The sequence below is a fragment of the Triticum urartu genome, chromosome 6A (assembly GCF_056163025.1).
Source record: "Triticum urartu cultivar PI428250 chromosome 6A, HENAU_Tu73, whole genome shotgun sequence".
Taxonomy (NCBI): Eukaryota; Viridiplantae; Streptophyta; class Magnoliopsida; order Poales; family Poaceae; genus Triticum; species Triticum urartu.
In genome coordinates this window covers 527197437-527224449 of record NC_141878.1, presented here as the reverse complement: position 1 = coordinate 527224449, position 27013 = coordinate 527197437, and the positions used below count along the sequence as shown (strand labels likewise).

General features: G+C 45.3%; 3 protein-coding genes and 2 pseudogenes across 3 annotated transcripts; 1 reads left to right on the top strand and 4 right to left on the bottom strand.

Moving 5' to 3' along the window:
• Positions 1-896: 896 nt before the first annotated feature.
• LOC147966072 (uncharacterized) lies at positions 897-1842 on the bottom strand (annotated as a pseudogene).
• A 5928-nt stretch (positions 1843-7770) lies between these two features.
• Positions 7771-8536, bottom strand: LOC147966071 (uncharacterized; annotated as a pseudogene).
• Positions 8537-17389: 8853 nt separating this feature from the next.
• On the top strand, positions 17390-18563 carry LOC125514649 (uncharacterized). Its single transcript, XM_048679987.2, has 2 exons — positions 17390-17658; positions 18105-18563. The coding sequence occupies exons 1-2, from the start codon at positions 17548-17550 to the stop codon at positions 18333-18335; spliced, it is 342 nt and encodes a 113-aa protein (XP_048535944.1). The 5' UTR covers positions 17390-17547; the 3' UTR covers positions 18336-18563.
• A 1164-nt stretch (positions 18564-19727) lies between these two features.
• On the bottom strand, positions 19728-20454 carry LOC125514650 (uncharacterized). Its single transcript, XM_048679988.2, has one exon. It carries the CDS (start codon positions 20229-20231, stop codon positions 19989-19991), a length of 243 nt encoding a protein of 80 aa, XP_048535945.1. The 5' UTR covers positions 20232-20454; the 3' UTR covers positions 19728-19988.
• Positions 20455-21877: 1423 nt separating this feature from the next.
• LOC147966070 (metalloendoproteinase 3-MMP-like) lies at positions 21878-23867 on the bottom strand. The gene has a single exon (XM_087528614.1). The coding sequence runs from the start codon at positions 23198-23200 to the stop codon at positions 22067-22069; it is 1134 nt and encodes a 377-aa protein (XP_087384740.1). The 5' UTR covers positions 23201-23867; the 3' UTR covers positions 21878-22066.
• Positions 23868-27013: the final 3146 nt, after the last annotated feature.

Genomic DNA, 27013 nt, shown 5'->3' with positions numbered 1-27013 from the left:
TAGAAGTGATTTTGAGGGTATGGTCATCTTGCCTGAGATCCCGATAGGAAGAAGAACGAGTCCATGAAGAAGACAAACGGACGAAGTCGAACGAATCCTCACAACTCCGGAATGAAACCGAAGCTAAGGCGAGAAGCAACCCGGAAAGAAGCAAACAACATACTAAACAGCCAAGCATAACATGGCATGATGCACAACCAAGTATGATGCATGTCCGGTTTAATGAGGCATGGCATGGCAAAGTGCACAAACAATACTACAAGTTAAGCGGAGCTCAATATGCAACGAGTTGCATATTGACGGAACACCACATCAATTATTTAGTTCACTCCCGGTTAGGTACTCAACAATATTAAATGTTGGTTAACATGGCAAGAGGTGAAGCATAACAAAACTATACCATCTAAACAATTTAAATGGGGCCGGATATAACAAACAACAAATCCGGTAAATCCCCATATGCATTTAGCAAATTAATGCAAACAACAATTTTAAACATTTTAAAAGTTATTATCATGATGCGGATGACATGTGCAAGTTTATGCAATTTTTATTAAAAGTTGACATGAACATATTATGAAACATTTGTCATCGTGGCGGAAACGAAAGGGGTGCCACGGCAACGAATCCAAAAATGATGCCACGCAACATATCGGTTCCAGTAGCTCACGGAGATACCGGTGCAAAGAAAGTGTGTCGGGAGCGTGCAAAAGATGGTGGGGTGATCCTGGATTCTGGGTGTCCCATGAGTTCGCGGCAAGGCTAACGAGGAACGTGCAAGGATCAAAACGGACATGGTGCAGACAACGGGTGCATCTCATACAACACATGCAAACGTTTTCGGACGGTCGTCTCGGGGTTATACCTTCGAAGCGTGCGTTTCAAAGCGGGTCGGTTCATAGAGGAAGTAGTCGTTCACGGGTCGTCGAGGAAAGTAGTGGTTCATGTCCGTAGATGTTCGGGGTCACGACACGGAACTTGACGTCCACAGGGTCTTCAACGATGGCCGTGGTACATGTTTCGTAGACGTTCGGGCGGCGGTAGTGGGACACGTTTTCGTAGAGGGACTTGACGAAAAGCACGTCGACGGTAGAGGTACAAACGTTCTCGGGGTACTTATCGGTCCGGTCTTGACGGTCTCGTTTTTGTGATGGTAATCGTACTAGTCGGCGGTAGTGGAACTTGGTGCATCCAAGGTCTTCGGGCGTAATGGTACAGATGTCATCGGAGTACTTGGTCTCTCGCGTAACTCCAAGGTTCGTTGTGTAAGCATACACATGTCTTTGGTGATGGTAGCCGTACATGCCCGTAGATGAACTTGCCGGGTCTGCGACATCTTAGTACCTGGCGTCCTTCGACCTTGAGAGAGAAGAAACTGAACCGTGACGGTGCACGATGAGGAGGGTCCTGCAGCAACAAGAGGTCGACGGAGGTGGATGCGCTACTAGTGTGCGGCGAAGGCATCGAGGCCATGGAGGCGCAACAGCGAAGCAGGGCTCGCAAGCAGAGGAGGAAGACACGACGCTGGTGCAAGGGACCTGGCGAGCTGGTCAACGCGGAGCGGCGAGGAGGCAGGGGCTCGCGACTTGCGCGATGCAGGGGAGCTTGGCGTGACTCCGACGAGGGGCCGGTAGCGCGGATCCGGCGGCGGAGGTGACGAATGGGCAGCGGACATGGCAGGGCTTGAGCTCCTGGTTCCGTAGGAAAACGAAGACGGGAGAGCGAGATGAGAGAGGTTCCTGGGAGGAGGACGAAGAGGAGGTAGGACGGCAAGGTCTCTGGCGACCTGCTACTGGTCGGGACGACAAGGAATGGTGAGGGAGCGGCTGCTTGGGCCTCCATGGTGGTGCGGCGCGAGGAAGGAGAGGCCGGGGCATCGGGGCCAAGCGGCGGCAGGGTTGGCGACGAGGATCTGGGCGAGGACGTCGAGGCAGGCAGCAGAGGCGCTGGTCGCGGGGGAAGGAGAGGCCGACGCGGGGATCAGGCGCGATGCGCTGCTCCTCCACGTGCGTCTGAAGGCGGCGCAGGAGGGAGACGAGTGGGAGAAGGAGGGGATCGAGGGAGAGGGTTCAGTTGGGCCTAGGGTTAAACAGGGAATAGATGGGCATGCTGGGCCTCGGGGAAGCAGGCCGGCCTGGCTGCTGGCTCTCTCTCCCTCCAAATTCTTTCCTTTGCTAATTTTTGTTTATATAAATAAACAATCAACAAAGGGGAGAATCCAGGGGGTTTTAGTTAGGGATATGAGATATATAAATATATATATCTGGAACCCTGGATTTATGTAGGGTTTGAATAAATTGCCCTGGCATTTTTAGAAGGTAGAAAAATAATTAGAGTTTGAATTATTCTCAAACTTCAATCATTTTTGAACCTGGCCAAAACAACTACGAATGGGATGAAATCTGATAAAGAGGGTGTAGGAAAGAGGCAAGATTTATAGGGAAAAGATGAACATTAAAGGAGGAGGAATAAAGTCACTTGTAAAGACATGAAAAAAAAAGAAGGAAGTGAGAGGTGATGATGCATGGGTGTGGCTTGAGAGAGAGATGACAAGGAAATATATGAAGTTGAGTCGGATAAAAGAAGAGTTGAAGAGTAGTGCAATTGTGTTATGGGTGATTCCGAGTTAATGGAATATTTATAATAGCTCCCTAATAATAGTAGGAGACTTTCATATGTTATAAAGAGAATTTCACCATGTGAACTCCCTCGATTTAAGTGGATCAAAGATCCATGCCATTTATTTAGTTGAGTAGAGGTGCAAAGATTAATGACATGATGGCATGATGACATGATGCAATGCACATGATGCAAATATGAATGCAATGAACCAAACAAAACACACGACAAAACCCGGAAACCTTGGAAGGCAACTGAAGCTCCGGTCTTGGGGCGTCACAACACTCCACTACTACGAGAGGATCTCGTCCCGAGATCTAGGATGGCACCGGAGGAAACGGAAGAGGAAGGGGTAAAACTAAGTTGCTTCTTTTGACAAAAGAGTGAAACCAAAGAACCTTGCGAGGTTGAACAAATTGAAAGAAGGAAGCCAACAAAGATGCAAGAAGTTGAAAACACTCCGATAGATAAGAGGAACATGGGATACGATGAGAATCTAGAGGTTAAGTGGCAAGATAGATATTGAAACCACTCCGGTTAAAACAAGATAGAGAAGGAATAAGAATGATATAATTTGGACATCACTCTCACTGTAAATGGAAGGAAACGAACATGATCTTGACAAGATGAGAGGATACTTGAAAAAGAGGACACGACACTCCTGTTGAAAGGTTAAGCACGAAAAGAACATGATCTTTGACAAAAATGGGATGGTGGGTGAAGAAAGCAACATCACAATGCCTCCGGAACGAAAGTATAGAAGTTGGATCGTTGGAAAGGAAAGAATTGAGAAGAAAATGACAACTTCTGCCACAAATGAGTTTGGAAAACACCCTTCCAAGAAGGTTATAACGGAGTTATTGGAAAACTAACAACGAAAAGAAAAAGCTTGTTGTGGGCTTATGGAATCAACTCAAAACTTAGAGGTGAATACATGCCACTACGGAAAAATAATAGATTGGATTGATATCAACAAGGAGATGAGAAACTTATCTCAACGGGAGGATAAATTTAGAACTTAGGTCATTTATAAGCACCATAATTAGCAACAATCCTTAGGGAAAAGCTTTAGGTGAAAAATAACCCAAGATAATTCCAACAAAGAGATTGATGGTTTGAAAAGATGTCTTGAGCGAAGAGAAAATGATGGATTTAGATATGTCACTCTTGAAACTTGTGAATCATGAAACACGAAGGAAAATTATCAATAATGACATAACACCACCTCAAATGGAATCTCGATGAGCACTTTGAGAAGGAATTTAATCCTTAGTGAACCATCATGTAAAGCCTCCATGAAGAACTCCGGTAATAAAAGAATGATCAACAGGAAGTGAAGGATGAAAAGAATAAGATTGAAGCCTTGCAATGATTGGATGGAGCTTTGCGATGAGATAAAGTTGAAACTTGGAAATCCGGAAGAAAAGATAAAGCATCTCGAATCGAGAATGTGATATGATGAACTACTTCGAAAATAAGAAATTAGAATGCTTGGATGAAACAAGAATAAGAATTATGTTATGCGTATCCTTCACCAATTTAAATTGATGACAAGCAACGGATTTGGCATACTACTTATTCTCGTAGAAAGGATTAAGATAGATATAGGTCAACTTGGGAGGGTCTTCAATGAACCACCGGTAGGACTGAAACAGTGGATAAATTAATATGATAAGAAAGGAAGAGAAATCTTGAACGAACCACCGTAAGAATTAAAACTGAAAGTAGGAAAGGCACAATTCACCGGGAAGAAATGGAAAATGAATGAAGATACTTGAGGGAAAATAGATAATGAGAATGAAGAGATCATGAACCGATTAGATAATATTAGAATGATGCATCGGTATGATTTGGAGGATGAGAGCTGAAAGCTGGAAATGAATAATTCTGAGATAATGGCCTCCGGAGAATCAAACTGAAAAGACTCCTGAATTGCACCGGATGGGTAAAAATAATTCTCACAATTGAAAACAATTAAGAGAGGATGGCATAACGCTAGAACCACGAATCTTTGAGAGAACGGATAAGATTTGGAGGAAAACTCTTCTTCGGTCTTCAAAATCCGAGAATGACGACGAGAAACAACACCATGAATTGTTGAGACACTCCGGAATAATGAAGAATATAAAGGATGAATCAACAACGAAAAGAATTTGAAAGATCTTGGAGAAAGACATTTGACTGATGATAATTCATTCTTACGTCAAACTTGGAGAAGAATTTGAGAGTAACACTGGGAAAAGAAGAGTCAGGTAAGATCCTAGGGAAAAGACCTATGGGTTAGGGCCCACTCAAAAGAAAAACCGTTGAGCAATTTAAAAGATAGATTGCGCCGGTTGAGTTAAATGGCTTGAATAAGACAACAACCTCGAGATAGGTTTGAACGGATCTTGAATGAAAAGAAGAGCCTTCTGAGATATCTTCAGCACTCCCGAACAAAATGAATAGCGAGAAGTGAATGATTATGAGGTGCACCGGCATGAGAAGGTATTTGAAACGAGGAAAAGGATATGATCAACAACAAAACTTGAATTAAATTCACCAGAGAAGAAAGAGAAAGAAGAATGATGAACTAGTAGAACATCTTCATGAGAACCACCGGGTAAGAACATTGACGGAAAAGAATGGAGAGACTTCGCATCAATAAGATGGATACTTGATTAAGAAATCTAAGTCCTTGAAGAAAAACGGTGGGTGGGCGGGAAAACAAAGGCAACTTGGAGACGGATGAAACAAACACCGTTGACGAAAACTTAGAGTTGATCTTGCGAATGTTGAAATGATCGGATCCACTTGAAGAGAAACACGCCGGTTGAAAAGGATTGACATGACAATCTCGATGATCATGACGGATTGGTATTCACATAGAAGTATGAGAACACCGCTTAGGAAATGTATGGAATCAACACTTGACTTCGAAGCAACTCGAATACCACAACTCAAAACAAAACAAAGGATTGGCTTGCAGAATAAGCCGGAACAAACATATGATAGAGATTTCGTCCGAAGTTTTCGTGGTGGGGCCCACACGGGCTCGATCGTACAACACCATCATGTACAAGGCAGTGCACATGACATACGAAGCGTCCCTGAGTCAGCATAACCAAGGACTCTTTAAGACACAACGAGACCACTGTAAAACCAACCGTGGATAGCCGAACCACTAGACGTCGAACCCCAATTTCATATCATGCATCTGTCGGAAAGATATCCTAGGAGCTACTTGAATTCCCACTTATAAACTCCTGAAACTTTCTGGTTATGCAATCAGGTGTTGGGGATACAGGGGAAGCATAATATCTCACCCAAAACTAACAAATCCTACATTCAGCTGTATCCATCCTTCAACACATAACCAAGAAATCTTCGGAAATCATTTACCTCAACCTTCGAAAAGCATCCGTTATACGAGTTATGGCAATACTCTCGAACTCCTGCCCCAGTACTGGGTGGCGTTGATGTTATCTCACCAACAACTGCATAAAGGAGATTTCCGATGTCGGCAAAACTCAGGTATTCCAGAACTGCAACGATAAAATTGTGACGACGACACCTCGGAGCTCAACTCCTCGGGACACTGCCACAACCCCTAAATGTCAGGAGGCACCAAGAACAATGTTCTCGTCACAAAACCATCGAAACGATTCCAAAATACCCTCGTGATCTTAAAAAAAATTAGTGAAATTTGAGAAGGGAAGAGTCAAAAACTCTACGTCAGGAGGCCTCACCAGAGTGATGAAGGGACTGAGGAGTAAAAAGAATCCTACTCTCCGATATATATAATCCTATAAGACTCAAAACATTTTTCTAGACTCAACAACGCCAGCGATTCGATCAAGCAGGGGGCTCCTAAGTCGGGGAAGGCTCTGATTACCAACTTGTAACACCCAACCGTGTAAGGAACGCAAAATCAAGGAACATAACACCGGTATGATGGAAACTAGGGCGGCAAGAGTGGAACAAAACACCAGGCATAAGGCCGAGCCTTCCACCCTTTACCAAGTATATAGATGCATTAATTAAATAAGAGATATTGTGATATCCCAACATATCCATGTTCCAACATGGAACAAACTTTAGCTTCACCTGCAACTAGCAACGCTATAAGAGGGGCTGAGCAAAGCGTTAACATAGCCAAACAACGGTTTGCTAGGAAAGGTGGGTTAGAGGCTTGACATGGCAAAATGGGAGGCATGATTTAACAAGTGGTAGGTATCGCGGCATAGCAATAGAGCGAGCAAGTAGCAAGCAAAGATAGAAGTGATTTATAGGGTATGGTCATCTTGCCTGAGATCCCGATAGGAAGAAGAACGAGTCCATGAAGAAGACAAACGGACGAAGTCGAACGAATCCTCACAACTCCGAAACGAAACCGAAGCTAAGGCGAGAAGCAACCCGGAAAGAAGCAAACAACATAGTAAACAACCAAGCATAACATGGCCTGATGCACAACCAAGTATGATTCATGTCCGTTTTAATGAGGCATGGCATGGCAAAGTGCACAAACAATACTACAAGTTAAGTTGAGCTCAATATGCAACGAGTTGCATTTTAGCGGAACACCACATCAATTATTTAGTTCACTCCCGGTTAGGTACTCAACAATATTAAATGTTGGTTAACATGGCAAGAGGTGAAGCATAACAAAACTATACCATCTAAACAATTTAAATGGGTCCGGATATAACAAACAACAAATCTGGTAAATCCTCATATGCATTTAGCAAATTAATGCAAACAACAATTTTAAACATTTTAAAAGTTATTATCATGATGCGGATGACATGTGCAAGTTTATGCAATTTTTATTAAAAGTTGACATGAACATATTATGAAGCATTTGTCATCATGGCGGAAACGAAAGGGGTGCCACGGCAACGAATCCAAAAATGATGCCACACAACATATCGGTTCCGGTAGCTCATGGAGATACTGGTGCAAAGGAAATGTGTCGGGAGCGTGCAAAAGATGGTGGGGTGATCCTGGATTCCGGGTGTCCCACGAGTTCGCGGCAAGGCTAACGAGGAACGTGCAAGGATCAAACCGGACATGGTGCAGACAATGGGTGCATCTCATACAACACATGCAAATGTTCTCGGACGGTCGTCTCGGAGTTATACCTTCGAAGCGTGCGTTTTGAAGCGGGTCGGTTCATAGAGGAAGTAGTCGTTCACGGGTCATCGAGGAAAGTAGTGGTTCATGTCTGTAAATGTTCGAGGTCACAACACGGAACTTGACGTCCACGGGGTCTTCAACGATGGCCGTGGTACATGTTTCGTAGACATTCAGGCGGCGGTAGTAGGACACGTTTTCGTAGAGGGACTTGACGAAAAGCACGTCGACGGTAGAGATATAGACGTTCTCGGGGTATTTGTCAGTTCGGTCTTGACGGTCTCGTTTTTGCGACGGTAGTCGTACTAGTCGACGGTAGTGAAACTTGATGCATCCAAGGTCTTCGGGCGTAATGGTACATGTCATCGGAGTACTTGGTCTCTCGCGTAACTCCAAGGTTCGTCGTGTAAGCGTACACATGTCTTTAGTGACGGTAGCATAGATGAACTTGCCGGGTCTGCGACGTCTTGGTACCTGGCGTCCTTCGACCTTGAGAGAGAAGAAACTGAACCGCGACAGTGCACGATGAGGAGGGTCCTGCAGCAACAAGAGGTCGACGGAGGTGGATGCGCTACTGGTGTGCGGCGAAGGCAGCGAGGCCATGGAGGCGCAACAGCGAAGCAGGGCTCGCGAGCAGAGGAGGAAGACACGGCGCTAGTGCAAGGGACCTGGCGAGCTGGTCAACACGGAGCGGCGAGGAGGCAGGGGCTCGCGACTCGCGCGATGCAGGGGAGCTTGGCGCGACTCCGACGAGGGGCCGATGACGCGGATCCGGCGGCGGAGGCGACGAACGGGCAGCGGACATGGCAGGGCTTGAGCTCCTGGTTCCCTAGGAAAACGACGACGGGAGAGCGAGATGAGAGAGGTTCCTGGGAGGAGGACGAAGAGGAGGTAGGACGGCGAGGTCTCTGGCGACCTGCTACTGGTCGGGACGACGAGGAATGGCGAGGGAGCGGCTGCTTGGGCCTCCATGGTGGTGCGGCGCGAGGAAGGAGAGGCCGGGGCGTCGGGGCCAAGCGGCGGCAGGGTTGGCAACGAGGATCCGGGTGAGGATGTCGAGGCAGGCAGCAGAGACGCTGGTCGCGGGGGAAGGAGAGGCCGATGCGGGGATCAGGTGCGATGCGCTGCTCCTCTACGTGCGTCTGAAGGCGGCGCAGGAGGGAGACGAGTGGGAGAAGGAGGGGATCGAGGGAGAGGGTTCAGTTGGGCCTAGGGTTAAACAGGGAATAGATGGGCCTGCTGGGCCTCGGGGAAGCAGGCCGGCCTGGCTGCTGGCTCTCTCTCTCCCTCCAAATTCTTTCCTTTGTTAATTTTTGTTTATATAAATAAACAATCAACAAAGGGGAAAATCCAGGGGTTTTTGGTTAGGGATATGAGATATATAAATATATATCTGGAACCCAGGATTTATGTAGGGTTTGAATAAATTGCCCTGGCATTTTTAGAAGGTAGAAAAATAATTAGAGTTTGAATTATTCTCAAACTTCAATCATTTTTGAACCTGACCAAAACAACTATGAATGGGATGAAATATGACAGAGAGGGTGTAGGAAAGAGGCAAGATTTATAGGGAAAAGATGAACATTAAAGGAGGAGGAATAAAGTCACTTGTAAAGACATGAAAAAAAGAAGGAAGTGAGAGGTGATGATGCATGGGTGTGGCTTGAGAGAGAGATGACAAGAAAATATATGAAGTTGAGTCGGATAAAAGAAGAGTTGAAGAGTAGTGCAATTGTGTTATGGGTGATTCCAAGTTAATGGAATATTTATAATAGCTCCCTAATAATAGTAGGAGACTTTCATATGTTATAAAGAGAATTTCACCATGTGAACTCCCTCGATTTAAGTGGATCAAAGATCCATGCCATTTATTTAGTTGAGGAGAGGTGCAAAGATTAATGACATGATGGCATGATGACATGATGCAAAGATGAATGCAATGGACCAAACAAAACACACGACAAAACCCAGAAACCCTAGAAGGCAACTGAAGCTCCGGTCTTGAGGCGTCACAAAAGCAGTCGATGAGGAACAGGTGAAGTCCGACGCCCCCTCCTCTACCTTAATCTATCGTCGAATGAACTTTGTCAATATGCTATGTTACGTACGATGAAACTTGCCATGTTCAATCATTGTGAACTTTATGCTATGTCCGTTTGTAAATCAAACCTGCTATGTTCGATATATGATCTTTGCTATGTGTAAATTATTTTCTTCTTTTTTGCGAAAGAAACTTTTGGTCTATTCATCAAACATCATGATAGTACTCCCTTCGTTTCTTTTTACTCCACATATAAGATTTGGTCAAAGAACAGAAGAAGCAATAGAAATTACATACATGTTCGGCCACTTAGCGACGAGTACGAGCATGGGAGCCAAACGTCATCGTCCCTCCCTCATTGAAGCCAGGCAAATGTATTGCCAAAGGACCAACGCACTTGAATAATGATCGCCGCAGATAAAAAAAGCGTAGAAAGAAGAATTCAACCTATAGACACACAAATTCGGATGCATCGAAAACAAACACCGACCAGTTCTCGTGAGATATGTTTAAAGTAGAAAATAAAGAACGAGAGAGTTTGAATGAAAGATGATCCATCAGTCTTTATTGATGATAGAAGTGGGCTATTTATACCCAGGCGGAAGTACACATGGTGCTTGGCGGTCAAGTAAACACATAGTTACTTGAGAGTCAAGAAATTACATAGTTGCCTTGAGAGTCAAGGAAGTACATGGTTGCTTGAGAACTAAGCAACCTATCTAACAATTAACTTAATCCTAATTAGCTTAATTGTAAGCAACTATTCTATTCTTAACACTCCCCCTTGTACAACGCTCTTCTTTGGTATATCCATCATCTTGACAAATTCTTTGAATAATCTTGACCGTCTCCTCCAAAAACCCCGTGGGAAAAATATGAGGAGAATAATGCAGATATGTTGCTAAAATTCCTTTAAACCCAGTGGGAAAAATAATAAGGAGAAAATGATGCAACATATAATGATTATTGTCTCTTGATAACTCATATGAGAAAAACCTTTCAAGAGGAGAAAACTCATTGATAAGTTTAGAGAACAATTAATATGTCTTGAGTACTTTCTTTAAAAACCCCGATAGGGAAAATAGAAAGTATGACGTATGATCTTTGATAAGATATTGCCTCACTAAAAACCATTATGAGAAACTTTTATAGAAAACTCATAAGGGATAAGAGTGTGATATGATACGCCATTGAAAACTCCTTTAAAACCCAGTGGGAAAATATAAGGAGAAAATGATATGACATATACGTGAACTTGTGTTTATATTGTCTCATTAAAAACCTTTATGAGAAACCATTAGGGAAAACTCATGAAGGGAAAAAGAATACAATATATGCAATCTTAGGATTGTTAATAGGTTATAGATTTGGGAAATTACTCCCCCTGAACTTTGCAAACCTGGAGAATGTGCAATACAAATTCCATTGATATGATCATGACATTATGAATAATCTGTAAGATTTTCAAAGTATGTTGTTTGCATATTGTTTCCTCACTTTTTATAATTCGTGAGGATAAGTAATTTTCGAGCAATGTACTTTATGATATTGCTCTTCATATAACCTGTAGGTATTGAGTAACACAAGTGGTAGCATCTTGATAAATCAAGTTATGTGATTCTGATGAATCTCAACCACATGATTTTGAGTGTGGTTACTCATTCTGCTAAGTCATGCATATATTGCAATGCTTTTAGATAAATCGATTATGTCAGAATGATAACTGGAAATAGCCATTAAAGCCCATTTATATGACTTCCATATGAAGGCTATTCAGCAAATTCAGTCATTGAGATGGTATTGTCATGGCCATATCTTGTATTTCCTGATGGAAATATCCAAGATTTATTGTGAGCTTGAGATATAAGCTGATATTTCCTATATCGACCATATACCTTTTGTTGGGGTTTGCACTCTGAACAAAGATAGCAAATATAGTGTCAGTCCTGACGTAGTTTGCAATTATATGAGTGTTTTGACATTAGTGAGATATAGAACTTCAGGTCCTGATATCACTTCATTAACACCCCTAGGTATGAAAGGATTTGTACCCTATCAGGGGTAGTATGGCCATATTACATGTCTTTTATTGATATGATATATCCACATTGAACTTCTCGTATATGTTTTGGATATATGCAGACTGATATATGTATTCTTGAGAGAATGCTGAAGTTGTAAGCTTAAGCTAAATTTGGTTGAATCCAAATTTTTCGTTTTGAGATGATTTTATGCATTTTTAGGTCTTATACATACATTGATGACGAAATCATCGATATACACTGAGGTGATGTAAGAAAATCAAATTTGTGATTTCATTATTAAAACACATAAACAATCATCACTATTCGAGTAATCCTTTTGAAGAAGGAACTCATTTAGTCGGTAGTACCATATGATTTTCGACTATTTTGAGCCACAGAGTGACTTCTGAAGTTTTACACAAAAACATGTTGCGATTTGTCTTTGGATTCGGAATTGTAAGCCCTTCAGGGACTATAATATAGGTATCCGAAATGTGTGATCCATATGAGTATGTAGTCACTGCATCCATTAACTGAATGGATATTGTTATTTTTTATTGCCAATGATATTTAGTATCGAAACATAATTTCACTCATACCAAGAGGGTATGTTACATCATAATTGATGTCGGGTCTCTGCGTGAACCCTTTGCTACAAGCCTCGCTTTCTCACCACCTCATTGACTTTGTCTATGAATGAGAAGTTTTTAGTATTCCATACGGAAGATACTTATGAGGAGTAGGTATTACTACGGTAAATACCACTCATTTGTTAAGCGAGTGCTATTCTTCATTACTTGCTTCCTTTTATGTGAACCAATATGAGTGCAAGAGGCACTCTACCATGGATTTTGGTTCTGGGCCCAAAAGGTTTTAGCAAATTGAGAAGAAATATATGTCGACAAATGTAGTCTTTAGTTTATATGATCCTGGTGGAATCATTGAAGTTTGTGGATAAAATATTTATTCCTTTTTAACTCCTTGTGATTTCCTACAACAAATGGAGTCAAGGTGTTTCGCTGTCCTGGCACCAAAACATTTGTGCACATTTATGCCAGGCTTTGGATGATGAGCATCCAGTGAGGTGTCTTTCAACTTGATGTTGAATTACATTTACTGGTTGAGGATTTGATTTCCTCTGTTTCCGCGGAAGCATATGAGAACTTATATCTCGTCTTGTCAGATTTTCTCCCCCTCTTGCTCTCATTTGGGGAGAAGAGTGGTTTATCAGGTACCTCCACTCTTTTTGATAGAATTTAGTGACACCTTGTCATCAGTAAATGTATGTGGCAGATTTGCAATGTGTTGCAAATATATGATTCTCTAAACTTCTAGTTCAGATTCTTTGAGTACGCAGATATAAGGATTGAATGTCAATAACATTTCTAATTTATTTCTCGGCATTCTTTGTGGTACTTATCTCCCCCTAATGCCGAAAAATATCCTTATTGCTGATGCAATCAGCATACGGGCTATGAATAATTTTGATTGACGATTAAATTGTTATTCCTCACATAGATCCCTAATTTTCGTGAGTGCCCATTGATGTACGCTGGAGTGGTGATATCGGTATGTAACCGAATTATCGCAGATGGGAAATACTTTTTTGATTTCCACATAGTAACTACAAGGGGAAAGTAGTATGATATGCAGTTGGTATGATTTAGAACATACTTACGGTGTGTAAGGCCGTATGTGTCCAGCAAGAGGCCGGTGAATTTACAATTCTTTAAAAGTGGTCATGTAATTCATTTAAATCTCTTTGATAAGAAATTTAGCTAAACCATCCTGGGTATGTACATAAAGTACTTAATGCAAAAAATGCTCATTGAATGAGTTCAACAACATTGTTCATTTGAATGGGTTTATAGATCCTGTTTTCAGGAGAATTTGCTCTTACTTTGATAAGTTGAGCAATTTTTTTAGTAAGATCATGCATGGTTGTGTGTGATAAGAGACACACTTAAAAACATTTTATGAATGTGTATATGAGTACCATGAAGTATCTAAATTACCCCAGATAATGGTTAAGCAATCTAGACATATCTTTTGAATGTGTTCAAGGAAGAATAAGTGTCATGCTTAGAATTTTAAGGTGAGAGTGCCTTAAAACTTATTTCCCCTATGGCACATGTGGTGCGCATATAATCTGATGATCTGGGGAATATTTTTGCAATTTGTTAAGTTGTGACCAACCGAATTGTCAACAATTTTCTAATCATCCCCAAACCAGGATGGCTAAGGCTATCAAGCCTAATATTTAATTTATTAATACTTAGAAAATCATTGTGTACGCAACAATATTGAGTATGAATTGGAACATACATTCAACTTTATCGAATATTGTATCCAATGGATATGATATTGGACATTTTACTACATGTAGTAGTACAAGTATGGGCTAATGATATATTGGGATAATTAGGAGATTACCTGAGGTCTCCGATATTTTTGAGTGCAAATGTTTTCATCCTCCATTTTCTGCACTAGACTTTGTTCCTCCTTCTGATGAAGATTCTGAGAACAATCCTTTACCAGAATTTTATTGTTATTTGCAAATTTGCAAATTTATCCCATTTAACTTATTGGCCTTTTAAAATTTGTGGTGTGGTTTGACCATATGTTTGAGGGTTTGGTAATCATATGTACGATGTTTGTATAGCCACACATTTGACAAACTGGATATTTGTCTTTGTGATCATTTGAAAATGATATATTCCCTATTAAGAGGTAGTTTTGTCTTTTATCCTACACTTTACTTTGAATTCCTCGTAGTTCATTTTTGAGACCACTGACTTGCATAGTATTCTCAGTACTAGCAAATATTTTAAATAATGGTATATCACCTGTTGGGTGGATCTGATGATTTTAAGAAATTATATATTTCTTCATCATGGAAATTTGTAGTACCATCATAAGAGGATGTAAAGTGTATTTAAGGCATATGAAAATATTGACCATGAGATCTCAACTTGAGGTTGATTAAGTGACAGAATTGTGAGCTGCGATGACTTGAAGTCTTGAAAAACGAATGGGTAATCATTTGCGATATGCTCAAGGCATCATGTTTATATTAAGGGAAATATTCAGGGTGAATAAAATGTCATCCATTATGTACTTGGTTTGAGATCTAAGTGAAGTTGGGACACATAAAATGCATATGAGTGTTGCAACTTTAGAGTCACCGCATTGCATGTATGACATTTGTTAGTCACTGTGAAAGTTTAACCATAATGTGATGTGGACATTGCAAAAGTGTTGAGACACTCAATCGTTGCCATAATTATGCAATCCATCTTGATGGACGAACAACCCTATAATTATAAATAGTGACATAGGCTTCACTGCCATGTATTTTACCAATGTAATAGACGGTAATCACTAGTATATGCAAATATTTGCATAGTTTTCTGTGACATATTCAAGCAAAATGAGGCTTGAATAGTTGATATTAGCACACAATACCATTTTGGTATATAGCGAGTGTGCAAGAACTATATTTACTATGAGAGCAAATCATTTTAGTGAACAACAACAAATGCTTGTGAGGAGCAAATTTTATTGGGGTCTTATGTGTATACCACAAATTAAATAGATAACACTTTGAAGATAATCACCAAATGCGGTGTAGATCTCACAGTAATAGAAAACATAGTCTGAATTTTCTCAGTAGATGTTCATATCTCTATTACCTTATGTTATGCTAAATTTATGAAATCACTTTGAAGGTAATCATCTGTCAGAGTGACATGATGTAGACCTTACAGTAATAGTGGATAGTCTACAAAATTTTGCAGTAGATGCCAGTATTACCTTATGATATCTTGAGGGTAGTCACAACTAATATTGATATTTGGAAGAGCACTTTGAAGGTAGTCATCTTGTTGGTAACAAGATGTAGACCTCACAGTAATGATGGATAATCTTCAAACGGTGCAGTAGATGCCACCAATACCTTGTGATTCACAAATAAAATTTGGGCATGTCATATGAAGTATGACAATTTATAATTCTTATTTGAGTTTCATTAAGATTTGCAAGAAAAATTGTTTTCGACTGCAAAAATATAGTTGTCCTAAAATCACATGTCATATAGAATGTTTGCGGTAAAAACATAATTGATGTCTTAAATTCCAGAAAAAATAGGATCTGAAATATAAGCAATACATTCTTTTGCAGTGGTATTGCCATTAAAAAAATGGTGTATAGTTATTTTATGTAATTTAGGATGAACTGAGGTTCTCCCACTTATGTTTTCTAAAACCGAGGGCTTATAGAATACAAATAGTAATAACCTGATGGTTAAAGTGCTAAAACAGAGGGTTGTACTACAAATCGCAGGAGTATAGACAACTTGAGAGTTGAAGTTGAGCGCTATACTGCATGATGAACTAAGCCTGAGGGCTTGACAGAAATTACAGGGACCTTTCTGTGGATAACAGAAACTTAAATGCTTAAACTAAAAGATAACCTAGAGGATAGAAATCCCCAATTTCTCACGTGCGGCTGAGGATTATCATCCACCGCCGCGCCGCTGGGAAGCGTTGCATTGGTTGGCCCGCCTTGTGCCAGAGGAAGCCGCGCTGGAGGGCGCATTGCGCCGCGCACTGGGCCAAAATCGAGTAGGCAGGCCATGACTGAGAGGGAGCGCGGGGATGGAAGGTGATGCGCGGGTGGAGTCGGCGTGGCTTTGGTACACGTGCGGCCGGAGTCGAGGCGATGCCGCCGCATGCCGGAGGGCTTCGCCGCGTGCTCTTACCCGCCAGTCTGGGTCGCTCCACGGAAGGCTGCGCACCGGAGGGTAGCGCCGAGCGCCGCTACATGAAGTGGGATGCTGATGCGGTCCAGTTCCTAAGTGCCTTCAACAAGTACTGTTGTTGTGGCGTGGCCGGTGCCCACGGCGCTGATTTCTGGTTGAACATGATTCTTCCGTGCTGCTCCCAGGTGTTGATTCCGATAGAATCGTTAAGTTGCTATTTATCCGTTCTTCTAGACCTTGATTGTGAGGCGATCCCTCTTGTGTAATCTCTTTTCTTGTGTGTGGCTAGATAGCTCGATCGGAGAGCAAAAGTGCATGATAAGGTGTTTAAAGTAGAAAATAAAGAAAAAGAGAGTTTGAGTGAAAGATGATCCATCAGTCTTTATTGATGATAGAAATGGGCTATTTATACCCAGGCGAAAATACACATGATGCTTGGCGATCAAGTAAGCACATAGTTATTTAAGAGTCAAGAAATTACATAGTTGCCTTAAGAGTCAAGGAAGTACATGGTTGTTTGAGAACTAAGCAACCTATCTAACAATTAATTTAATCCTGATTAGCTTAATTGTAAGCAACTATTCTATTCTTAACAAGATACACGTCCAGTTCAACAGGTCATTGGATTCCTGCTTGTCCCCGGACCCCATCAGCAGCAGTACTAGTAAATTCAAATCGGCCACGCACTCCAACAAGTTTGCAAAGGCAAAGGCCACAGCTCCAGCACCGCAAAAGCCACAAAAGCCCTGCACAACTCCGCATGCCAGCTCGCTACGTGCCGAGGTGCTCCCCCTCCACGTGCCGACTCCCGTGTCCTTTCTCCACGCTTCCCGACTTCTTATAGCGCGAATGGCGGCTCCTGAATCCTGATCACATCGTCTCTCACATCCCCATCCCTATCGCCTTGCTACTACTTCGGGCCCGAGCACGAAGCCATTTTTGCATCTCCGCGAGCGACTTGAGAGGCTGAGATCGGCCTTGCGGCGTAGGGGATGAAGCGGCTGCTCGTTCATGGCGGGAGGGCAATCGGCTGCCCCTCCAGGAGCGCCGTGGAAGATCCCACCGCCCTGCCCGCGCTTGGCAACGGCGTTCTACTGCCCAGGGTGAGCTCACGCAGCACAACTGCCCTTGAGTTTCTGAATTCTGAGTTTCCTGCCTTGCCTTCTTCGGCGTTTCATTCATCTGGCAGCGCCACACTATTCCAGGAATCTTCAGAAGTAGTAGTACCACTACCATGTAGCAGAGCGATCTACTGTTGTGAGTTTGTCCAAGTGGTAGTGTATTCTTGCATGGTGAATTGCAGAGGTAGTACTGAACTACTATGTGAGAGATGTGATGTAAAAAGACTGCTAAACTTCTAGGAAATCAGAATGTTTAAGAAGGCAGAACAGTCGGCAGGGCAGTGCATATGAATGATGTAGAGAAATGTTCAGGTGGCAAGTCGAATGTGCAGGTGTTCAAGTCCAGTGTACATACTACTACAGGGTACATAGTGGTACATCTGACAGTGTGTTCTATAACCTTTCTCTTTTTCATGTGATTTTCCCAGTACCACTCGACAGAGAAGCACGACGACAGTGACACGCTGGGCGAAATCGGGGAGAAGGCAAGAACGACGGCGGAGGAGTTCCTGAAGATGGCCAAGGAGAAGACCGACGACGTCGCGGAGGGCGCAAAGGAGACGGTGCAGGAGACCAAGGAAGCGGTGCTCGGCGAGTCGGACGACGAGAAGGACAAGTTCAAGCAGCGGGTCGAGCAGGGGAGGTACCATCAGAAATAAGCGGGAGGTGTTCCCTTTGCTGTATGCTCGCGTGCGTGCAGTCATGGCCTGCCCAAAGCCATTAGCTCTGCAGTTTGTATGTCAACCACTAGGCTTGGAGTAAGGTGCTACTGTATGTGTAATGTTTCTTCCCCCTTCAGTTCAGTGGCCTTCAGCACTGCAATGTGATCTTGGTGCTATACAACTTGCCACTTGCCGCAGAATAAATAATATTGAGCTTCTGAATTATGTATTTTTCTTCTCGACTGAACTTGGATGCACTTTGCAAGAATGTCACTGGATGTGTAAAGCTCTGGTGTGGAGGGTAACTGAAAAGATACATGCAGCAGGGGATAATGCCCTGTGACTTGACTATCAGATGGGCAGATGACGATGGCTCATAACTAATCTGGTTTGCACTTTGTTAGTCACGAATCCATCATGTCAACAACGCCGTTTAGGTGAAATCGTGTCCTTGCCAATGTTCTTCCAGCGAAATAGGAGTTGATGCACCCCACATCGGCAAGCAGCTGGACTGCTAGAGCCTAGAGGATGGTTAGTCAGTGTGCATATGTTGTCCTGTTTTGCTTACCTCGTGTGTGACATGAACTGCTTACATGATTGGGTACTATATAAATGAATTGGTACACGACTGAAGATGACAGAAATAGGTAGTTGTACCAAAATGAAAAATTGGGTGACTCTACAAGCATTATCATACAAAACGTTTCTCTTTAAACTTTAATTAAATTGGTTGCTCATATGGGCTTTCTATGAGCATCAAGTGCTTTTAGCATCTTTGTTATCTAGTGCACATGCATTCTAAATCCTTTACCGTTCGGATTGCACTCACAGACTCACTGACGCTCACCATCTCAGTAGTTGAATGGTCACTGGGTTTATTCTTCTGAGTTGAACTTTCGAGTAATGTTCCATATAGAGGGACAAGTATGCAATTATTTTAGACATTTCTTCTGAATCCCACCATCTCTAAAAATGTCTGCAGCTCTACGGAGCTTGGTACTTTGTCGTTGACAAGCCATTTCTGAAATCTTAGAGCAAGTACGTTTATGTAAAGCTGAAACCGTGCTACTATGCTGATACAGTACCGTTTGAATTGCCCACAGAAATGAAATTTCCACATCAGTTTCTCAGTGTTAAATATCTTTGTGTTGAAACAGAAGTGGACGAAAAATGAGGTCATTTCATCTGTGAAGGACGAAATGGAACTATGCAACTGTACTAGATGCAAACTCCCATACACTGACCTTTCCACCATCACATGGCTCTGCAGCATCTACTCAGAATTCAGATAACAAAACCAAAAAAAACGTTGAACTGAAATTTGCCGGAGGTGGCAGCCCGCAAACCTGAAGATCACGCACCAATCAGGCATCTGCTCGCGAGCGTGAGTGGACGAAACTAATCAGCAGCAAATTTCATCGGATCGATCGAGAACAGGACACAAGGAAGAAGAAAGAACCAATCAATAAGCAGAGATCTAAAACGATCGCTGATCTACTACGTGGTGGTGCAAAGCCTGAATCGAAGAACGGCAAAAACTATATGTACACAACCAATTAAACGACGCAAGAAACCAACAGATCGGCCGATCGATCGATCGGCGTTCCATCCATCCATTCCATCCTCCAGGGATCAGCCGAGCCTGGCTGCCTAATACCCGGCGGCCGCGTCGTCGCCGGCGCCGGCGGCGCCCTGCTTCTTCTTCTGCACCTTGCCCTTGATCCACTGGAAGCCGTGCGCGGTGCCCTCCTTCACCTTCTTCAGCCCCGTGGCCGCGGCCGCCTTGGTCTTCTCCACGCCGCCCTGCTTCTTCCCGCCGGCCCGCGGGGCCGGGTCGCTGCCGTAGTCCCACTGGTCCGCCCACGACGAGCCGAACGAGTTCTTGCGCTCCATCAAAGACGATCTCGATCAAGAGACGAACAAAAAGCTTCTCCTGCGGTCAGTCGGGGCGAGAATGGCGGGGCTTTATAGGGGCATGCGCGGCCCCGCTTCGGGCAACCAATCCACGGGACGGGATCGTCCCTTCCAGAAGGCACGCGTGGGAGGAAACGTACGCGTAGTCATGGCCGGATACGTCCGGGATCGGGACCGGGACGCGGTGGTCTCGCTGGCTGGCTGCTTGGTTGGCTCTCCTTCCCGCGGCGCTGCATGCCAGTTTTGACCGGCGTCGCTCACGACGGGGGCTGCGGTCCACGTCCATCCATACGGCCCGGGCTGCGAGCCCGAAGCTTCCAGCCGCGGAGATTGAAATGTTGGTTCTGCTGAATGAAATGTTTTTTTAACTGATTGAAATGTTGGTTATTGTTACTGTCGGACGAAATTACAGCCGGGTTGCGTGCGTGCGTGCAAGACCGATGTCGTGAGACCGTGACCTCCCCTTTGTTTCAGCGGACGGGCGGATGAACCGGTCGCCTGATTTGATCCGTTCAAGAGAGGCTTGCTTGCTTGTTTGGCTTGTCACGGCAGCAAGTGCCTGTCGTGGCGTTTAGAATTAAGCTTCGAATTGGCCCATTTGGAGTCGCGGGATTAGTTTTTTTGGGAGGAGATCGGGTTGACCAAGTTATCCAAGGAGTTTAAGGTTCATCGACCAGTGAGCATCTAGGAGTGCCGGTCGTCTTCTGGACAGGATCTCCCTTCTTGCTCTTTTTCTCTTATTGCAAATCAAGAGCTTTATTTATTTATTTTAGCTGAACCAAGACCTTAATTGATATCCCATAAAAAAGAGAGCTTAATTGATACGAATCATTCAGGGCTACTCCCTCCATTCCAAAGTAATTGCAGACTTGAAGTTCTAATACTGTCCTAACTCAAACCTAATCAAGCTTGATAAAGTCAATATAAAAATATACCAACATCTATAACACCAGATTTGCTTCACTACATTCACTGTGACATATATTTTCGTGTTATATTCATTGTGCACTCCTTGCTCAACCACCCAACCAAACCAACACGTGAGCGTTCGATACACAAAGCTAGGAAGCCAACATTGGGAGAGCAGACTTTTCCTATTTTTCTCGTTCATGCTTGTCCGGTCTGGGTTGGTAGGTATTCTGGTGGACGTCAACTGTACTTTGGAATTGCCAAAGGAAGTCGTGAGGTTATACTAATGCGTGCATGGACCAAGTGGACGGGCGACCAAACAAACTATTAACAAGGCATAGAATTTCCCCCCGGCAGTACCTCAAAATTCTCTCCCCCGCACAGGACAGACGCCCGCCGGGATCCTGAGGGGTGTTTGGTTCCAGAGACTTTTTTGTGTTGGGATTAGAAAAAGTCCCTAGCAAACCAAACAGGATGAGACTTTTTTGCTAAAAGTCCTTAGAAGCACCTTCTTGAGAACTTTTTTAAAAAGTCTAGAGACTAGAAAAAGTCCTAAGCCTGAAGAACCAAACACCATCTGAGTCGCTGTTGCTGATAGCCTGATACGGCACCCAGAGTCCAGCCCTCACCAACAGCAGCAACTACCGTTTGGCCGGACAGAGGTTACAAAATTAGTGTATGCCATTCTCACGCTAGGGAATTTGACACTGAAAAAATAAACCATGTGATCCGTGTAATCTACTGTATTATTCTGTAAACTAAAATATCAATGGCAGTAGTATGTACAGAAGAATCTACCCAAAAATATCAATGACCAATCGAACTAGCAACTAGCAATCGTGGCACAGCCTGCAGAGACGGACGTGACGTGACCGTCACGGCGGCGGGCAAAAGGACCAGGCGTTCTACAGTGACAGTGGGAGCAGCAGGCCAACCGCCACAACTACCGCAACGAACCGGCTGCCCGGGCGGGAGCCGGCGGCGGCGCTGCTGTCCATCTCCCGGCTGCTCGTCGACGGCGACGTCGGCGCCACGCCCTTGAAGTCGGGGTTGGTCCCGTACATGCTCTGGATCCCCTGCACGTCGTCCGCCTCCAGGTCCACCTTCCTCGTCCCCGTCCTGATGGTCGGGTACATGATGGCGCCCTGCACCGACGAGTGCCCCAGCCCCAGCAGGTGCCCGATCTCGTGCACCGCCACCGACTCCAGGTCCACCGCGCCGGGGCTGGAGGACGCGTCGCCTTGGCCGTCGGCGACCCATGCCTCCGCGGCGTCCAGGTGGAACCGCCCGTCCGTCGGCGAGAAGGCGTGCGCCAGCGTGCCCAGCGGCCCGTCGAAGGCCTCGCCGTCGCCGTGCGCCCCCGCGTAGAACCCGATGGTGATGTCGGCGTCGGCCTCGGACGCCGTCTCCGCGAAACGCAGCGTGGTGGCGTCCGACCACCGGGCGAAGGCGCGCGCGAAGACGGCGCTCAGCGTCGCCCGGTCGATGGACGTCGCCGCGGCCGCGGTGATCGCGTACCGCAGCTCGCGCCGGAACGGCGGCCACATGGGCCCACCGGGGAAGTAGGTGTAGAGGTGCCGGCCGTGTGCGCCGCCCGCGGACGACGCGTTCCGCCGGTCCATGGTGGAGGTGCCGTTGACGACGTCGGGCACGCCGCAGCGCGGGGCGACCATCTGGGACACGGTGGGCGGGTCGAGGAACCCCGTCGCGTTGAGGCCGAAGTTGCGCTGGTACGTGGCGATGGCCGCCTCCAGGTCGGCGTCGAACGCGTCGCTGAAGGGCGACGAGGACGGCGCCTCCGGGAGGTACCCGAAGTGGCTCAGGTAGCCCTTGAGCCGCGCGAGCCCGTCCCGCTCGTCGCCCATGTGGCAGCCGGAGAGGTTCTGGAACGCCAGCCACGGGTTCGGGAACGGGGGCTCCGCCTCCGGCAATCCGGCCACCGGGAAGGCCGCCACCGGCGACGACGCGACGAACACCATCGCCGCCGCCATGGCAGCAACCAGCAGCAAGACAAGGGAAGGAGAACCCGACTCGCCCATTGCTAGTCGATGAAGTCTTTCTGCAGATGAGATGAGCAGACGATCGAAGCAAGAGAAGCAGGTTGCTGTCGCGTAAGCTTTAAGGCTGGGTCGCGAGCGAGCAGCTCGGTCAGCATGGCCGAGAGGCGGGAAACGTCCGCCCCGCTTGGGTTCCTCCGAGTTGGTGTGTGCTTTTCCAAAGGTTTGGTTGGGTCAAGCATGGATGATGGATATGTGGCCTTGTGTTCGCCGCATGTTGCTGTCAACCGGTCGGGTGTCGACATGACAGATGACGGCTTCAGGGTTGGAAGCAACGGCAACGGCCTTGTGCTCTCGATCGAGCCTTGACTAGCTATCCGACAATTGAAGCAGCTTCCATCAGATTGATCCCGAGGATCCGAGGCTGAGGTCATGCAAGCTTTGGATTGGATATCATCTCGTGTGGAGATTTATCGGATGGGAAAAAAGGGGTCATTTCTTGCTAACTTTGCACCGGCCAGGAGGCAGACGAAACATGCGTCTTTGAATCGGCAACTCGTCAATCAGAGATCGGCAGCGATGCCTTCTAGTTCCACTGCTAGGTGTGTGCAGGTGACCAACCCCTCCTGCTCTAGATCACAAAGCGGACGACGGTTGAAACTTGAAAGATAGAGATGGGTGAGTGGGAACGCAGGCGGATCGGCGTTCCATAGCCAGATGCTTTTTTTTGCTGATGGGTGCTTTATTAGCATGACATGAGCAACTCTTGAGGCACTTTCAAAAAGACTGAATTATTGCAGCTTTCTAGTAACAGACTGATTAAGGTAAGCCATGTTGTTGTTAAATGGGAAAGGAATGGTTCTGTCGTAGCAGCATACGAGAAGGTCGTCGTGGTTTTTGCTGCGTGAACCCCTTGGGAGGCCCCTCAAGTCGAACACCTTGATTCGGCCGAAAGTGCCATGATAATGACGTATCTAGAAGGTCGTTTACCCGGTGGGCGGCACACAAATATCCAAAGCATGAACGGATAACCGTGCAAAGAAGAAAAAAAAACGATCGAATAGGCCACACGGCCCCATTTTCATTACGAAAATCGAGTCGCGACATAAGCCGAGTTCCGTTACTGGTAAATTGTCAGGCCAACTCCATCGCACGACCCCAAACGGACGTCCGATTTGACCGGATTTTGTCCCTTTGGGGCGGCAATGGGCTCGCCCATGTCCGCTTCTGTCCGTTGGGTTGTGGGTGCGCCCAACACGCGGCCGTACCCCAAATCATGTCGGTGTTGGACGTGATTAAAAAAACAGAAAAACTTAAATAAAATGACTAAAAAGGTAAATAAACGCAGTTAAAAAAAACTTAAAACATAAATTAGGGGTCACGGCCACAAAACGGCCCAGTTTCACGATTCACTTAAACGGCCCAGTGCCATAATTAACATAAAAAAAATAAAAAAAATACCGCCCACGCGCTCCTGTCGCGCCCGTCGATGCCGTGGCCGTCGCCGTCTTCAGTGGCCGCCGGTGTCGTCGTCGTCGCTGACGAGGTCGACGTAGTCCGACGGCATCCAGAGGTGGGTCGGCGGTCCGTGGTGCATGTGGGCGGGCTGGAAGGTGGCAGGTGCCTGCACCACCTCCTCCCGTGGCGAGGCGTCCCGCTCCAGTGACCGCGGCGGCATGGGGCACCCGTTCACGCCCCCCACGGCGTCCACCATCTTCGGCCTCCTCCTTTTTCACGGAGCCGCGACAGCGTCCCGGCGAGGAGCCAGTCTCGCGGTCGTGCTTCCCCTTGCGGGCGTAGTTCCAGAGGCCCATGGTTGTGTAACGCTCACGATGCGGCCCATGGTTGTGTAACCGCATTGTAAGCAATGTCGCAAGTGAGGTAATCTTCACACAACCCATGTAATACATAAGGGAAAGAGATACATAGTTGGCTTACAATCGCCACTTCACACAATACATGAATAAAGCATTACATCATCTAGATACAATCAAGGTCCGACTACGGAACCAAAATAAAAGAAGACTACCCCAAATGCTACAGATCCCCGATCGTCCCAACTGGGCTCCACTACTGATCAACTGGAAACGGAACAACACGATGAACAAGATCTTCATCGAGCTCCTCCTTGAGCTCGGTTGCATCACCTGCACGGTTCAACGGCACCTGCAAGCTGGTTTTGGAAGTATCTGTGAGTCACGGGGACTCAACAATCTCACACCCTCGCGATCAAGACTATTTAAGCTTATAGGTAGGGAAAAAGGTATGTGAGGTGGAGCTGCAGCAAGCACTAGCATATATGGTGGCTAACATACGTAAATGAGAGCGAGAAGAGAAGGCAATGAACGGTCGAGAAACTATGATCAAGAAGTGATCCTAGAACAACCTACGTCAAGCATAACTCCAACACCGTGTTCACTTCCCGGACTCCGCCGGAAAGAGACCATCACGGCTACACATGCGGTTGATGCATTTTAATTAAGATAAGTTTCAGATTTTCTACAACCGGACATTAACAAATTCCCATCTGCCCATAACCACGGGCACGGCTTTCGAAAGTTCATAACCTTGCAGGGGTGTCCCAACTTAGCCCATCACAAGCTCTCACGGTCAACGAAGGATATTCCTTCTCCCAGGAAGACCCGATCAGGCTCGGAATCCCGGTTACAAGACATTTCGACAATGGTAAAACAAGACCAGCAAAACCACCCAGATGGGCCGACAAATCCCGATAGGAGCTGCACATATCTCGTTCTCAGGGCACACCGGATAGGTCAAGCTACGAGGAAAACCAGCCCTCGAGTTGCCCGAGGTGGCCCCGCAGGCTGCCCATTTCAGACCAACACTCAGAGGAGCACTGGCCCGGGGGGGTTAAATAAAGATGACCCTTGGGCAGGCCTACCCAAGGGAAAGAAAAGGCTAGGTGGAAAATGGTAAAACCAATGTTTGGCCTTGCTGGAGGAGCTTTATTCAAGGCGAACTGTCAAGGGGTTCCCATTATAGCCCAACCGTGTAAGGAACACAAAATCCGGGAACATAACACCGATATGACGGAAACTAGGGTGGCAAGAGTGGAACAAAACACCAGACATAAGGCCGAGCCTTCAACCCTTTACCAAGTATATAGATGCATTAATTAAATAAGAGATATTGTGATATCCCAATAAAATATCCATGTTCCAACAAGGAACAAACTCCAATCGTCACCTGCAACTAACAACGCTATAAGAGGGGCTGAGCAAGCGGTAACATAGCCAAACAACGGTTAGCTAAGACAAGGTGGTTAGAGGCTTGGCTTAACAATATGGGAGGCATGATAAGCAAGTGGTAGGTATCGCAGCATAGGCATAGCAAAAGAGCGAGCATCTAGCAAGCAAAGATAGAAGTGATTTCGAGGGTATGGTCATCTTGCCTGAGATCCCGCAAGGAAGAAGAACGAGTCCATGAAGAAGACAAACGGACGTAGCCAACGTATCCTCACAAACACAACGTTACCGGATTACCAAGAAGAAGTACACCGGAAAGAAAGCAAACAACATAGTAAACAAACATCACATAAGCATGGCACGATGCGCAAACAAGTATGATGCATGTCCGGTTTAATGAGGCATGGCATGACGAAACACCACGTTACATAATTTAGTTCGATCTCGTTATGTACCCAACAATTATTAAATGTTCTTAACATGGCAAGGGGTGAAACACAACAAAACTACCTATCTAGGCAAGTTTAAATGAGGCCGGAAACAACAAAACAACAAGTCCGGAAACTCCTCATGTGCATATTTTAGGTTTGGCACTGATCTGCCCTAAGCCATATTTTAGAGTTGTTAAACATGCAAAGCAATGCCACCA